Source organism: Brassica napus, chromosome C8 (assembly GCF_020379485.1).
Source record: "Brassica napus cultivar Da-Ae chromosome C8, Da-Ae, whole genome shotgun sequence".
Lineage (NCBI taxonomy): Eukaryota > Viridiplantae > Streptophyta > Magnoliopsida > Brassicales > Brassicaceae > Brassica > Brassica napus.
In genome coordinates this window covers 42420074-42435735 of record NC_063451.1, presented here as the reverse complement: position 1 = coordinate 42435735, position 15662 = coordinate 42420074, and the positions used below count along the sequence as shown (strand labels likewise).

Below are 15662 nucleotides of genomic sequence, written 5' to 3'. Positions count from 1 at the left end.
TCAAAGAAGCACTATCTGTTGCGCATCAGGAGATGTTAGCAGGCAGATAATGCTAATTGGGGGAGGGGGGGGGTATACCTTTTCAGTTATGTTTGCACACCAGTTGTTTTTCCGTCAGCTGGTTACCCGGAGAAGTATGAACTATGGTGTCGGTTTGCGGGAAAGCCAATAAGGTATGCAATAGGGGACTTTGCTGTAGTGACTGGGCTTAACTGCGGAACTTGACGGATGATTCATTAGCGGTTGCGCCGAAGTCATATGCAGTTGCTGCATTCATAGCTTTTAACCCAGACAAACTAGCGTAATTCTAAAATTATTGGGTCTATGTATTAGTTACTTTCGTCTGTTGTTTTACTTATATAATTTACGGCACCAAAATTGTTACTTTGGGCTCCCTAAGTTTCGGGGTTCCCACGCGGCGTCTATGTTTTTCAACCAAATCATCTTACCTCTTTTCATTTGGATCTTTCATTTTTATGGTCTAGTGCTTGCATTAAGGGGCTGTATGTCCTATCGGCGAATGGTGCTATAATCAGATCCTCGAGGAATTAAGAGCTTTCCGTGTAGACCGTAATGTGTTAATAGTTAAAGACCAATGCAACGGATGCCTCCTAAGTTAACAGTACGATTCTATACTACGCCGCATATAGTATGGAAATGTCAAGTAAGTGGCATTCCTCACATCTCTACCCACAACACCCACCTTCCATAGTTCGAACTTTATCCCTCTCTTACATCGTTCTCATGCTGGATCCCAAACTTTACCCATTCGGGCACCAAGTAGGCCGACAATAAATGGCGTTGCATCATCAAGCTTTTCAGTTTCTTATAGGACATGATTCACACCAAAGTGTAAGCCACATTCGGGAAACAACGATGCAACCGATATGTTTCATATCCACTACACCAATTACACACACCCTGAACCGAAAGCGTAAAATATTATTGGTTTCTAAATTATACTACACCAATTGCACACACCCTCTGATAGTTTCTCTCTATTTTTATTGGAAAAGAATAGCACAAGTGATATTAATACCCATACTATAAATGCTCCGTAGTATAGCACCGGGTGGGAAAGGCTTAATTTCTAATTATTTGTGTTTAGTGTTATGTTAGAGATTAGACAGGCTAAGTCTATGGCATAGGTTTGGTACAAAAAAATAGAACACATGGGTTTATAGTTCCTCCTCCAATCTCACGCTTCACGTGCGACCAGGGAGCGAAACGGAAAAACGTGTGCGTAATTGTCCCATCCTACCAACGATACTGGCTATATTCTTCATTAATGGGATTCCTATGAATATTCAGCAAAATGATCCATTCATTTTACCTTTCAACACTCTGACAATGAGACATTAAAAATTTGTGTTTGAAAAAAGAGGCTATCAAAATAAAATAATTTAAATTCTCAATATTATATTAATACATGAACTTAATATAAAATTAGTACAAAAACCAACGATCCTAAAAAATGCATCGGTGCAAGTCTACACAACTTTGCTTTTGTTTTCAAACTAATTAAATAGCCTTTTTTAGTAACCAAAGTAGATTAGACTGTGTAATGTTGCTGAATCGCGTCAATGTCAAGTCCTCCAAGCTTAACCACTGACTCTACTTGTCCTGTTAATGTGCTTAGCTCTCTCAGCCTGCAGATATCATCAAACACACATCTCATCATTTAGCAAAACCACCAACCCGAAAGAACCAAAAGTATCGGGTTGAGACTGGCGGAAAACCAGGTGGAGCTCATGTATGATTATGAGAGTTTTCAAGTGATGGTGGGATGGAAAATAGAGAAAAAATGGAATGAATTAGTTTTTTACCTGGCAACCTCAGCTCGGCGTTTAGCCTGTTCAGCAATCTCAGAGAGTTCACTGTAACAATTCTTTTCATTGAAGATGATGTTCGTCTCTCGTGGTTGAAGTCCATGGAGGGTTCTTTGAGCTGCAGCCCATTGAGCCTCTCTTTCCTCTTTACCATAGTCTTTCTTCGTCGTGAAGGCAGTCTGTTTTGTGTTTTAACACATAGAAACCCTCATGTAAGCGGCAGCAACATTTTCACTTGTCATTCTTGGATTCATGTGATGGTTTTGTGGAATTTGGTATCGATACCTTGTTTTCAAGAAGGTTTAACCAGGCTTTTCCACTCAAAACGTAGCGGATCAAAAACTTGAGCAAGTCGAGAGGGATGTAGGTTACGAGACTGTATAGCCAGATCACTCCAGCCCATCCCCAACCGGCTCCTTCTATCCGCGCAAAATTCCAGTTGGCATAAACAGCTATCAACGTCGCCACCTGAGAGTGTATACAGAATACACCGCTATGATACTTGTTGTTATGTTCTCATTAAGAGAATTTAAGTGGAAGCATTTGTTATTTATATACATACCAACTGAGCTATGACAAATGCACCAAGTAAGAGAAGACCAGGGGGTTCGACGTAGGACCAGCTACGGGACCTGGTGACGAAGATGAGAGCTTGACTTGTGATGCTAACTTGTAGATACAAAGCAGCCATCATTTGTTCAGGACGTTGACTCAATGGTCTCACACCAAACATGTTCTACGTAAACCCTCAAAAGAGTTAGTTTTTTGAACTAGCCTATAATTAGAAACTATGAATAAGAGTATGTACCGAGAAAATATCAGTGTCTATCATCGCCCAGAAGAAAACGACAGTCATCAAGGCCTGGTAACCTCCAAACACAACTCCGGTCGAGAAGATTTCTATGAGTTTCCAGCTATCTGGCTGTGGAGATGGCTTCACGTTGTCCTTTGATATTGTCATGATTGCTCCTATAAGTTGCAATTCTTTTGTTAGCTTTTATAAAAAAATTCACTACTAAATGCAGTAAATACTCTATAATGTAACGTCACCATCGTTTAAGATTGCTATGATCAGGACCATGAAAGGCGCGAAATCAAACTCCCATAGGAGAGCAATGAACATGAAGCCAAACTGCACCATGTTGCAATAGCTTTAGATTAGGATTTGCAACCATCAAAACCAAGTGAAATCTTCTAAGTATACTTACCACAATACGTATCGTGTTTGAAACCGCATAAATCTACACAGAAAGACGATGTCAAGATTTGAATTAGTCTCTCTGTGTAAAAAAATTTATGAAAGTTTTGACTCACAGTGTAGTTTTTCATTCTTTGGAATATGGCTCTACTGGTAAGCACTGCACTGATGATAACGCTCAGTCCAGGTTCTGTGAGAACAATATCAGAAGCGCCTCTCGCAGCATCAGTAGCGCCAGCAACAGCTATACCAATATCCGACTTTTTGAGAGCTGAGGTATCATTCACACCATCTCCAGTCATACCACATATATGATTCCTTTGTTGCAGCCTACTAACAATCTCGTACTTATGCTCTGCAAAGGAACCATACGATATAGACATAGAATGTGTGGTTAAAGATATAGCCTTTTGCTTAAGTGTATGTACCTGGAAAGACTTCTGTAAATCCATCAGCCTTCTCGATCAGTTCATCAACAGGAAGTGCACCCAAGGAAGAATCTTTCTCTTGTCCGAGTAGCGCAGAAGAAGGATACATGTTTGTACCCATTCCAAGCCTGCGACCAGTTTCTTTCCCAATTGCAAGCTGGTCCCCTGTTTAAGTGACCATCAAAATGAAGTGCAGAGAGACGAGAATCAAAACAAAAGAAGTGTGTGATTATTTACCGGTTATCATCTTAACATTAACACCAAGGTTTAAAGCCCTCCTGATTGTCTCGGCACTGTCATGCCTCGGAGGATCAAACAAAGGTAAAAGACCCACAAGTTCCCATGGGCCACCAGAAGCATCTTTCTTCTTCTCCGGAACTTCCTGCAACCAATAAAACACAATGAGACAAGAACTTCTCTACATAATACTTTATAAAAACTGAGAACAAAAACCTGTCTTGCAACAGCCAAAGATCGAAGCCCACGCTCAGCAAACTTATCAATCACTCCATGAGCTTTCCTCTTAACATCTTCCTTACAACTACATAAGTTCAGTATCTGTTAAAGAAAGATCATCAGCACAAACCATTCCCGTAAATTGAATCAACATCATCAAGCCCCGGTTCATCAAATACCTGCTCCGTAGCTCCTTTACTAGCTCGGTACCAGCTCCCATCAGACTCAACATACGTCAACGCAGTTCTCTTATCCACCGGGTTAAAAGGAAGGAAATGAACTTCCCTCACACCCGCTCGAGCCTCTTTAGGATCAGCAAGCATTCCAACAATAGCTGCATCAATCGCATCTTGATTCTCAATCCTCGAGGCTCTCGCAGCCAAGAGGATAACATTCTCTCTATCAACTCCTTTCGCGAAAAGCTCCACTAAGTTCTTATCAACGGTAAGCTTATTCAACGTGAGAGTCCCAGTCTTATCGCTCAACAGAACATCCATACCAGCCATCTCCTCGATCGCAGTCATCCTCTTCGTCACAGCTCCTTGCAGAGACAATCTATGAGATCCGATCGCCATCGTGACGGACAACACAGAAGGCATCGCGATCGGAACCCCTCCGATCAGCAATACGAGGAGGTTATCGATTCCGTCGCGATACTCGCGGCGCTGGATCGGGTACATCACGAGGAGCTCGACGGCGATTCCCAGCGCGATCGAGCAGATGCAGAAGTTGCCGATCGAGGTGACGACTCTCTGGAAATGTCCGGTTTGGTTCGCGGTGTCGACGAGGTGAGCGGCCTTGCCGAAGAACGTGTGGACTCCCGTGGCGACGACGATGGCTTCGATCTCGCCTTGTTTGCAGGTCGAGCCGGAGAAGATTTCGTCGCCGGGGGTTTTGGTGACGGGGATTGATTCGCCGGTGAGAGATGATTGGTCGATCTTGAGAGGGTCGCCGTCGAGTAAACGCGCGTCGGCGGGAATGATGTCGCCGAGCTTGACGGTGATTATGTCGCCGGGTACGAGGATGGATGCTTGTTGCTCGCTCCATTGACGATCTCTGAGCACCTTCACTCACACCCAAAACATCAGATTAGTGTGTAATTTAACTGTATATCACACTAGTGTAACCTTTTTTTTTGTCACCATTTTTAAACGGAACTATTTATACATAAATGTATCTATTTTCAAATCAAAAGATGTATCATTAAATATTAATCAAATAAATTATTTTTGTATAATCAAAGAATATTCAGTTATTTTAAATATTTATTTATTATTAAATGAAGAAATTGATTAAAATATTTATAATACGTGAGAGTTTTTTTTTAATTTAATTAAATAACAGACATGTATATATTAAGAAAACATTGTTATATATAAATAATTTATTGTTTGGTTTAGAAATTTTGTGAGTATAATAAATAACTATCATGATGGTTTTGAATGAATTATGCATAAATTAATAAGTAACTATAAAATGATTATGCTTGCATGCGCGAATAAAACATTTAGACTCTAACTAAAAACCTTTGAAAATGTTAGATTTGCGGATTGTTGTCAATTTGAAATCTACAATTCTTCTTTACAAAATTCTACAAAATTAGATTGTCTAATGATTAGTATACAATTGTTTGTGTTTTAAATTTATTATATTTTCTAGGCATTTGATTTAGTAAGAATCTTATATGAACCATTTTAGAATATATCACAATGGAGTCTAAGGACTATGTAGGATATTGGTATTATCAAATATGAATCAAAATCTAAAAGTATAAGTATAAGAAAAAAAATTAACTAAATCCATTAACCTTCTTTTACTTAAATACATTTAGGTGACTTAAATAGCTTGACTGGATTTTATCCTTTGAATATTTTTGATTAATTTTTGATATTTTCTAGATTTTTGATTGATTATGGATATTGGGTAAAATTTGATTCAAATCAAATCCTAAAGAAATCAAATTGAATTCGGTCAGAAAATCAAAAATATCTTAATGAAACTTATGAATATCGTACTAGAAATCTATCAAAGTTTCAAAATAATTCGTATTGAAAATCTGAAATCCGAAAACATGATCAACACAGATACTTAAATGCCCATACATAATATTTTGTGAACAAAACTTAGATTCACCCTAGGGGGTGAATATTTAAATTCACCACAGCTCTAATAACCAATCATATTGCCACATAGATTGATGAATAAAAGATATTAAATATCTTTTTTAAAATTCAAAATAACTAGAAAAAAAATAACGTCAATTTTAACAACGCTAACACCGTCAGCTAAACCTTAAATCCAAACCGTAACCCTAAACCAAATATCCTATACCCTAAATCAAAACCCTATACCCTAAAACCCAAACCTAGACCCTAAACCCAAACCCTATACCCTAAATCCAAACCCGTAAACCCAAACTCTATACCCTAAACCCAAATTCTTAATCCTAAACCCAACCCCTAAAATCCAAACTCTATACCGTAAACCCAAACTCTATACCTTAAACCCAAACCCTAGATCCTAAACTCTAAACCCTAAACCCTAGATCCTAAATCTTAAACCCAAACTCTAAACTCAAATCCTAAACCCTAAACCCTAAATGTTTGGATTAATGTTGATATTGTTTTTTTAGAGTTTAAAGTTAGGATTTGAGGTTTGGATTCATAGTCTACGGTTCGGGTTCATAATTTAGGGTTTTGAGTTTGAGTTCAGAGTCTAAGGTTTGGGTTTAGGGTTTAGAGTTTGGATTTAGGGTTTAGAGTCTAGAGTTTGGAGTTAGGGTATAGAGTTTGAGTTTAGGGTCTAGGATTTAGGTTTTGAGTTTGAGTTCAGAGTCTAAGGTTTGGGTTTAGGGTTTAGAGTTTGGATTTAGGGTTTAGAGTCTAGAGTTTGGAGTTAGGGTATAGAGTTTGAGTTTAGGGTCTAGGATTTAGGTTTTAGGGTATATGGTTTAAATTTAGGGTTTAGGGTTCAGGTTTAAGGTGTAGGTTTGGTTTTTAGGGTATAGAGTTTAGGTTTAGGGTATAAGGTTTTGGTTTATGGTTACGGTTTAGATTTAGAGTTTAGCTGGCGGCGTTAGCGTTATTAAAATTAACGTTATTTTTTTTCCTTCTATTTTGATTTTTTTTTTTAAAATATTTAATAATTTTTATTCATTGTTAATCTATGTGGCAATATAATTGGTTATTAGAGGGAATGTGAATTTAAAGGAACCTAAGTTTTGTTCATATTTTGTAGTTTTAAAATTATTAATTTTCATGGTTTTCTTTGTACACTTGGTAGTTTGTACTTACTTGTTAAAAATATAAATAGAAGAAAACGAAATATTATATGGTTAATCTACTTTATGTTATTAACAATGTGGATTGCTAGGAACCAAATGGTCAGAACCGTGGCCCATAGAGAGAGAGAGAGTCGGCGGCCCAAAGGGGAAAAGAGTGGCCGACCTAGACTTAGGATAAGTTTCCATTTATCTTTCATGTTTATCTTTAGGAGGTTTTCCTTTTCCTTCTAGGATAATGATTTGTATACTTTCCTTTTATCTGATTCTTGTAATCCCTATATAAGGGAACACTTTGATTCAGAGATAATAAGAAGAGAACACACGATTTCCCCTATTGTTCACAACACGTTATCAGCACGATAGCCTCTGAACCCTGAGACCAAAATAGAATCCCAAAAGCCTAAACCGGCGACCCAAAACTCAAACCCTAATCCTAGTCTTGTTCTTAGTTCATCCAAGAACTTAGGAGACCCATCTCAGCTTCTCAGATCACGTTCCAGATCAGAAGGACCGCAATCCAGCTCACGATCAAACCCGAACCCCACGACCAACCCGAGACGATCCGATCCCCGTCCAGCTCGCAGCCGAGACACCTCCAGCCGCGATCGACTCCATCCGCGACCCAATAGGAGGCAGCAGACGTCCGATCATCTCAGCTCGAAGTTCCATCCATTCTCAGGTGGTCCGGTTCTAAATCCCCTACGACACTAAGGTATAAACACAATCTGAGAACCTAGAACAATAAGAACCCTAATTCCATCATTATGGAAACTATATCTTGATTAAACCCTAAAAGAAACCCTAAGATTAAAATCGACAATCTCCCAAACTAGAAACATAAATTGATTCCAATTAGAACCTGATTGTATGTTGATTGATTGAATCTGAAACTTGGCAAACCCTAATCAAGGAATCGAAAACCCTAAACCCTAAAAGAACCTAGTGTCTGATTTCATAATTGATCTTGCTTGTTTTGATTTCTGATTTGATTTGAGGTTTAGGATTGTTTAGATTGCTTGAATCAATCTGTCTGAACATACAAATACTTAAGGCCTTGAAACCTTAAACATAAGTTGATAGAACTTTAAAGATTGAAACCCTAGGGATCATGAGAATGTTCTAAAATCGTTTCTGCATGAATCCGAACATGTTATTGCATTCACAATTGTTTAGGACGAGATCGGCCAGCATATAGAATCACATGAACTTAGGTTGTTTTGCATTAGAAAATCCACAGGTCCGTGTGGCTCTTGATTGATAGCACCATGGTCGATTAGTATTGTTTGAACATCATAAATGCATAAGACGTGTTGTGGCCGAGCTTGCTTATATCATGCGGCCACGTGATCCCATTATGAATCTAAAATCTTGTGTGATAATGTGGATCAGATGTCGAAAATAGCAAACAGAGACTATGCAGCCCTTAATCTCTCCGGAGACAATTACTTGCAGTGGGCGCTAGACACAAGGATTAGTCTAAAATCCAAGGGACTCGGTGATACTATCATTGAGGACAGTAATGAGAATGAAAAGAATAGATACAGGGCCATATGTTATATGCGCCATCATCTCATAGAAGGTCTTAAGGATCAGTACATGACGATTGAGAATCCATTGGATCTTTGGAATGCTTTAAAGCACAGATATGATCACCAAAAGATGGTGTTGCTTCCAAAGGCAAGGCACGACTGGATGCATCTCAGATTCATGGACTTTAAGTCCGTGGATGAGTATAATTCAGCCTTGTTCAAAATCGTCTCAATACTAAGGCTGTGTGGTGAAGAAGTATCCGATGTGATGATGCTTGAAAAGACCTATACGACTTTCAATCAGTCGAATTCTGTGTTGCAACAGCAATATAGAACAAAAGGTTTTGCCACATACACTGATCTGATCTCATGTCTACTCTTGGCCGAGGCAAACAATGAGCTTCTCATGAAAAATAGTGGAGCCAGACCGGCCGGGACAGCACCATTACCCGAAGCCCATGAGGTTGAAAAGAAAGATCCCAAAGAAACCTACTACGCTCAAGACAACAGGAAACCATACGGTTATAGCCGTGGTGGGTACAGGGGGCGTAGGCGTGACAACCATAACGGTCGAGATAACTACTCAACCGGCCGAAGAGGAAACCATAATAATCGTGGTCGTGGTTCCAATTACGGTCGGGGCCGAGGGAGTTATGGCCGTGGACGAGGTGGCATATCCAAACCATCTCACACGTCCAAGTCTTGATGTCACAGATGCGGGATGGACAATCATTGGGCCAAGAACTGCAGAACTCCGAAACACTTGTGCGAACTCTATCAAGAGAGTCTCAAGAACAAGAACCCGGAGGCAAACATGATCCAAGAAAACGGTCATGACGACAAAGGATATGGATATGATGCTGATGATGAATCCGACAGGGACAACAAAGATGACCAAATGGATTTTGAGACATCCGACTGTCTAAAGGACTAGTTTTTCGAATCACATTGTTTTATTGCTTTATGTCTTTGATTTGGTGTTTTTATTTTATGAAATGACATTTATAATAATAGAAGTCTTAAAGATCTTACAAAATCTCTAAAGTCTAGAAAATTTTATTTATAGAAATGAATGATGAGATGAGTATACTTGTGGTGGATAGTGGCACAAGTCATACGATCCTTAGAGACAAAAGGTATTTTATGAATCTCACAATGCAAAGTGCAAAGGTACAAACCATTGCGGGTGAGGCCAACCTGATTGAAGGTCACGGCCAGGCCTATGTGATGATGCCCAAGGGCACTCACCTAGAGATCAAAACCGCCTTGTATTCCCCAAGCTCTAGAAGAAGCTTATTGAGTTTCAAGGATATAAGGTTGAATGGTTTCCACCTTGAAACATGGGAAGAAGGAAACAAAGAATTCCTTAACATAACTTTGAGCACCAAAGGCAATAAAAAGATCCTAGAGACCATGCCCGCAATGTCCACTGGTCTTTACTATGCAAGGATCAGTATGGTCGAGGCAAATGCCTCAGAGCTATTCACTTTATGGCATAACCGGCTTGGCCATCCCGGAACAGGATGATGCGAAAACTGATGATGAATTCATTAGGGCACACGTTTAAAGGAGTGATCCCACGAAATCTCACATGTGTTGCATGTGCACAAGGGAAACTCATAACTAGGCCATCACCAGCCAAGGTTAATAAAGAAACCTTAAACTTTCTGGAAAGGATCCAAGGGGACATATGTGGACCGATACACCCACCTTGTGGAACGTTTAGATACTTCATGGTCCTCATTGATGCATCGACCAGATGGTCGCATGTATGTTTGTTGTCCACTCGGAACCTAGCCTTTGCACGGCTGCTTGCTCAGATGATAAGGCTGAGAGCACATTTTCCAGACTTTCCACTTAAGACTATACGTCTAGACAATGCTGGTGAGTTCACGTCCCAAGCGTTTAATGAATACTGTATGTCCATGGGGGTAAAAGTAGAACACTCCGTGGCACATGTCCATACACAGAACGGCTTGGCCGAATCCTTCATTAAACGTATCCAGCTGATAGCCCGTCCATTACTTATGAAGTCTAAACTTCCGGTGTCAGCATGGGGACATGCGGTTTTACATGCAACGGAACTGATTCGCATCAAGCCATCTAGTGAGCATAGATATTCACCATCCCAATTACTTACGGGTCATGAGCCAGACGTGTCCCACATCAAAACATTTGGATGTGCCGTCTACGTTCCAATTGCTCCACCACAGAGAACAAAGATGGGACCGCAGAGGAGGATGGGAATATACGTTGGATATGAATCCCCAAGCATTATAAAGTATCTTGAGCCAACAACCGGTGATTTGTTTAAGGCCAGATACGAAGACTCACATTTTGATGAGTCCACATATCCGTCCTTAGGGGGAGATAACAGCCGGTTGATAACAAAAGAGTTAGAATGGTTTAGACCGTCAACATCTTGGCAAGATCCTCGGACTAAAGATTGTGATTTAGAAGTCCAAAAGATAATACATCTTCAAGAGCTAGCTAATAGACTGCCAGATACATTTGCTGACCCAAATAGAGTGACAATATCACACATCCCGGCTTGTAATGCACCTATAAGATTAGACGTCCAAGATGGACAATGTCAAGTGGCTACAGAGTCTAAGCAACGTCTAAAACGTGGCAGACCAATTGGTTCCAAAGACAAACAGCCTCGGAAATCCAAGAAAGGTGCTGGATCCGAGAGCACCAAGGAAACCGTCCAGGACATAGATGGACCGGTCGAGCCAACCATGACGGTTGAGCCAAGTGTACCGACCATACCCGATGATCCGGCCGTTCCTCCAAGTGAGGTCCGGGACGCTGGACTTCACGGGACACAAGAGCCGGACAACCAAGAGATCTCTATAGACCATGTGATGTCTGGAAAACAATGGAACAGAAAAGATATCAACGTTGATGATTTATTTGCATACAAGGTAGCACTTGAGATCATGGATAAAGATGAGGATCTAGAACCCACGTCCATACAAGAATGCATGCTAAGATCAGATTGGATCAAATGGAAACAAGCTATAAACGTGGAGTTAGAATCATTAAGAAAGAGAGGCGTTTTTGGCCCTATAATCCTGACACCCAGAGATGTCAAACCAGTGGGATACAAATGGGTCTTTGTAAGGAAGAGAAATGAGAAAGGAGAAGTAGTGAGATACAAAGCACGGCTTGTAGCACAAGGATTCTCACAAAGACCAGGAATAGACTATGAGGAAACTTATTCCCCTGTGGTGGATGCGACTACATTGAGATATCTAATCAGTCTGGCCGTAAAAGAAAACATTGATTTGCGCCTAATGGATGTAGTTACTGCATACCTGTACGGACCACTGGACAATGAAATACATATGAAAGTTCCAGAGGGTATTGAGCTCAAAGATAAGAAAGGTTCTCGAGAACAACATTGCATTAAGCTGAACAAAGCTTTATATGGTTTAAAGCAGTCAGGTCGAATGTGGTATAACCGGCTATCCGAGTACCTAACCAAAGAGGGTTATAAGAATGATCCAATAAGTCCATGTATATTCATAAAGAAATTCGACAGCAAGGGCTATGTTATAATATCTGTTTATGTGGACGACCTGAACATAATAGGAACCTCTGGAGAGATTTCCCAAACGGTCGAATGTCTAAAGAAAGAATTCGAAATGAAAGACTTAGGAAAAACTAAGTTCTGTTTGGGATTACAGTTTGAGTATAAAGCAAATGGCATCCTTGTGCATCAAGAAACTTATACAGAAAAGATACTCAAGCAATTCAATATGGACCAGGCACACCCTTTACCGTGTCCTATGGTAGTAAGGTCCTTAGACCTGGAAAAGGATCCATTCGGACCAATGAAACCGGACGAGGAAACACTCGGATCGGAAGTGCCTTACTTAAGTGCCATTGGGGCCTTAATGTACTTAGCTAGTCATACTAGACCGGACATAAGCTTTGCCGTGAGCTTACTATCCAGATTTGGTTCATGTCCGACCTTAAGGCATTGGAACGGAGTGAAACATCTGTTCAGATATCTGCAAGGAACAAAAGATCTCGGTTTGTTCTACACCAACCGGCCAGGAGAGAACTTGGTCGGATATGCAGATGCTGGGTACTTATCTGACCCACATCAGGCTAGATCTCAAACATGATATGTGTTTACACATAGTGGAGCTGCAATATGCTGGCGTTCAACAAAGCAATCCTTAGTTGCTACATCATCTAATCATGCCGAGATCATAGCCATGTACGAGGCAAGCCGTGAGCTTGTTTGGTTGAGGAACATGACCGGCCATGTCTTAAAAGAGAGTGGTCTGGCCGTGGGACAAGAGAAGGAGGAGCCAATGATCATCTATGAGGACAATGCAGCGTGTATTGCTCAGCTCAAGGAAGGATACATCAAAGGAGACAGGACCAAGCACATCCTGCCCAAGTTCTTTTTCACCCACGATTTGCAGAAGGCAAAGGAGGTTCAAGTAGTCCAAGTCCGATCCAGCGACAACTCAGCCGACCTTTTCACCAAGTTTCTGCCAACCTCAACATTCAGAAAGCTGGTTCACCAGATAGGTATGCGCCGGCTGAAGGATCTGCAGTGATGCCTTCATCAGGGGGAGTGTCATGCGTTGTACTCTTTTTCCTGTCTACGGTTTCCATTTTTCCCACCTTGGGTTTTTGGTTTTCCTAGAAAGGTTTTAATGAGGCAACATCGTGCATGATACGAGCCCATATGGTTCTAGCATCCAAGGGGGAGTGTTATGAACAATGTGGATTGCTAGGAACCAAATGGCCAGAACCGTGGCCCATAGAGAGAGAGAGAGTCGGCGGCCCAAAGGGGAAGAGAGTGGCCGACCTAGACTTAGGATAAATTTCCATTTATCTTTCATGTTTATCTTTAGGAGGTTTTCCTTTTCCTTTTAGGATAATGATTTGTATACTTTTCTTTTATCTGATTCTTGTAATCCCTATATAAGGGAACACTTTGATTCAGAGATAATAAGAAGAGAACACACGATTTCCCCTATCGTTCACAACACTTTATAAACTTTCTTGCGTTTTATAATTATTTTGTCGATCGCTATTTGACGATTCTTTTCTATTTCCTACCAAAAAAAGAATCACTACGAATCTACGATAATAACTGAAGTTGTATACGTATAACTGGTATAACCTTAGTTCTGCAGGCTAGACCGGCCATGAGAGCGGCTGCAGCATTACCAGCGTTGTTCTCTTCGATGAAACTAATGGTTGAGTTGATGAATAGCAAACCCACTATCCCCACAAAGTCTTCCCAATCCGGTGGTCTTCCTCCTCCGTTCGCCAAAGCGATAGCCATTAGAGCCGCCGCTTCCATCACCCACGACAAGGGGTTCCACATGAAGCCTAAAAACTTTATAATTTTGCTTTTCTGCGTGTTATGAAATCATAAGGTTAAAAAACATTTCATCAATGTTCATATTTTTAAAAAGGGAGAAAAATCAAGAAGAAACCTTCTTCTCTTCGAGCTTGTTGGGACCAAAGAGGTCTAGACGGTAAGAAGCTTCATCTGATGTAAGACCTTGTTTTGTACATTTCAGCTCTTCAAAGACTTCCTCCATGGGTATTCGAATCTGTACCACATCATTTATGTAATTTTGTTAATGTTTTTCACTTCTTTTTCCCTTAGTTTCTACAAAAAAACTACTTTCAATATTTTACTTTGATGTTAGGAAAAATATGTTTTCTTGGCAAATAAAAAAACTATGATAACATTTTATAAGAAAAAAATACTTCCTAAAATTGTATTTTCTTGTTGTACACAAAATTGTACTTTCTTGATATAAGAAAATGTGCTTTCTTGGCAGAAAAAGAAACACACAGTTAACTAATAACTAGCACACGATCGTGTGATGTTAGCACATCATTTTTAAATGACTCAATGAAGCCATATGCTATGAAGTCTAATGCTGTGGGACTCGCAATAGAAATCAAATCAAGTTTTGAAAAGAAATGAAACGAGTTCGAGTTTGTGACAATATATGTATACATACATAATGTTTTGGAATTACCCGGGTTAAAGACTCATAATACCTAAATACCAAAGAAAACAAAAGGAGTACATGTATTTACCAGATCAACGGCTTCATTCTTGATGTGGTCGAGTTCATTGCCTTTATCCGCGGCAGCTGCCATAGTGAAGCCCAAAAGGTGAAGACGAAAATGAAAAAAAAAAAGAGAGAGGAAGGATTTAGGATCTATTGATGAGGAGAAGACGAAAGTGGAGGAGTAAGAGAACGTTTGGTATCTAACTATTTATTGTGTCCGAAGATTTATTCAAGACATAACGAAAATGTGAAGTGTGAAAGTGGGCTAATGCGAGGGACTGAGGGAGGCTTGTTTGTATGTGCACTTTTGGTAAAGTAAGCCAGATCATGAGTTCACTTCTTTTGCCCCTTCGGATTTTTACGTGGCATTTCGTTTATTTTAATGTATTTCACAACTTTAGGTCTCGACAGCAACAATAGTTATTTTCATTTCTTCATCATATTATTAAGTTTCTTTTATAAGCATGAGGTATCCGAGTTTGTAACACACGATTAATCCCTAAGGCGAGTGTGACTGCCGAGTACCCCATTCACCAGATTTTTTCTAGTGTCAAATGGGAGATATTAGTCAACTCTAAGCCTAATCTAAGCTTGAAGGGAATTGATCTCTAACCTAAACTAACAAGATAATTCCTTCTTAAATGGGAACCACTAGACGTCTAGAGTCTAGACCACCACCACTTGATTATCATATTACTTACAGTTTTAAGTAATGAAAGTGATCTTAGTTTAGCACTAAATAGTGTTCTGTTACAGAACTTTTGTGCTCCTGGATAACAAGAGAAGTTCCAGGAGAAGACAAAAGGCAGAGCACTTTAAACTAGCGTAGAAATCCTATTGTATTGTGTAAATGATTATTTCTAATATACTGCAT

At 39.9% G+C, this 15662-nt stretch overlaps 1 protein-coding gene across 1 annotated transcript; it reads right to left on the bottom strand.

Annotated features, from left to right (window-relative positions):
- Positions 1-1386: 1386 nt before the first annotated feature.
- LOC106365788 (ATPase 5, plasma membrane-type) lies at positions 1387-15067 on the bottom strand. Its single transcript, XM_048765017.1, has 15 exons — positions 14814-15067; positions 14195-14314; positions 13876-14112; positions 4091-4975; positions 3909-4013; positions 3693-3837; positions 3456-3620; positions 3144-3382; positions 3038-3070; positions 2880-2961; positions 2638-2798; positions 2392-2565; positions 2115-2297; positions 1827-2008; positions 1387-1649 (listed from the first exon to the last, which is right to left on the bottom strand). Exons 1-15 carry the CDS (start codon positions 14874-14876, stop codon positions 1553-1555), a joined length of 2871 nt encoding a protein of 956 aa, XP_048620974.1. The 5' UTR covers positions 14877-15067; the 3' UTR covers positions 1387-1552.
- Positions 15068-15662: the final 595 nt, after the last annotated feature.

What these genes read in the sequence shown, in the direction of transcription:
- LOC106365788 (XM_048765017.1), bottom strand. Translation starts at nt 14,876, where the DNA reads ATGGCAGCTGCCGCGGATAAAGGCAATGAACTCGACCACATCAAGAAT. An exon ending in CATAGCAATCTTAAACGATG is followed by an intron (nt 2,799 to 2,879) that starts GTGACGTTACAT and finishes TGCAACTTATAG; the next exon opens with GAGCAATCATGACAATATCA. An exon ending in TAAACCTTCTTGAAAACAAG is followed by an intron (nt 2,009 to 2,114) that starts GTATCGATACCA and finishes AACACAAAACAG; the next exon opens with ACTGCCTTCACGACGAAGAA.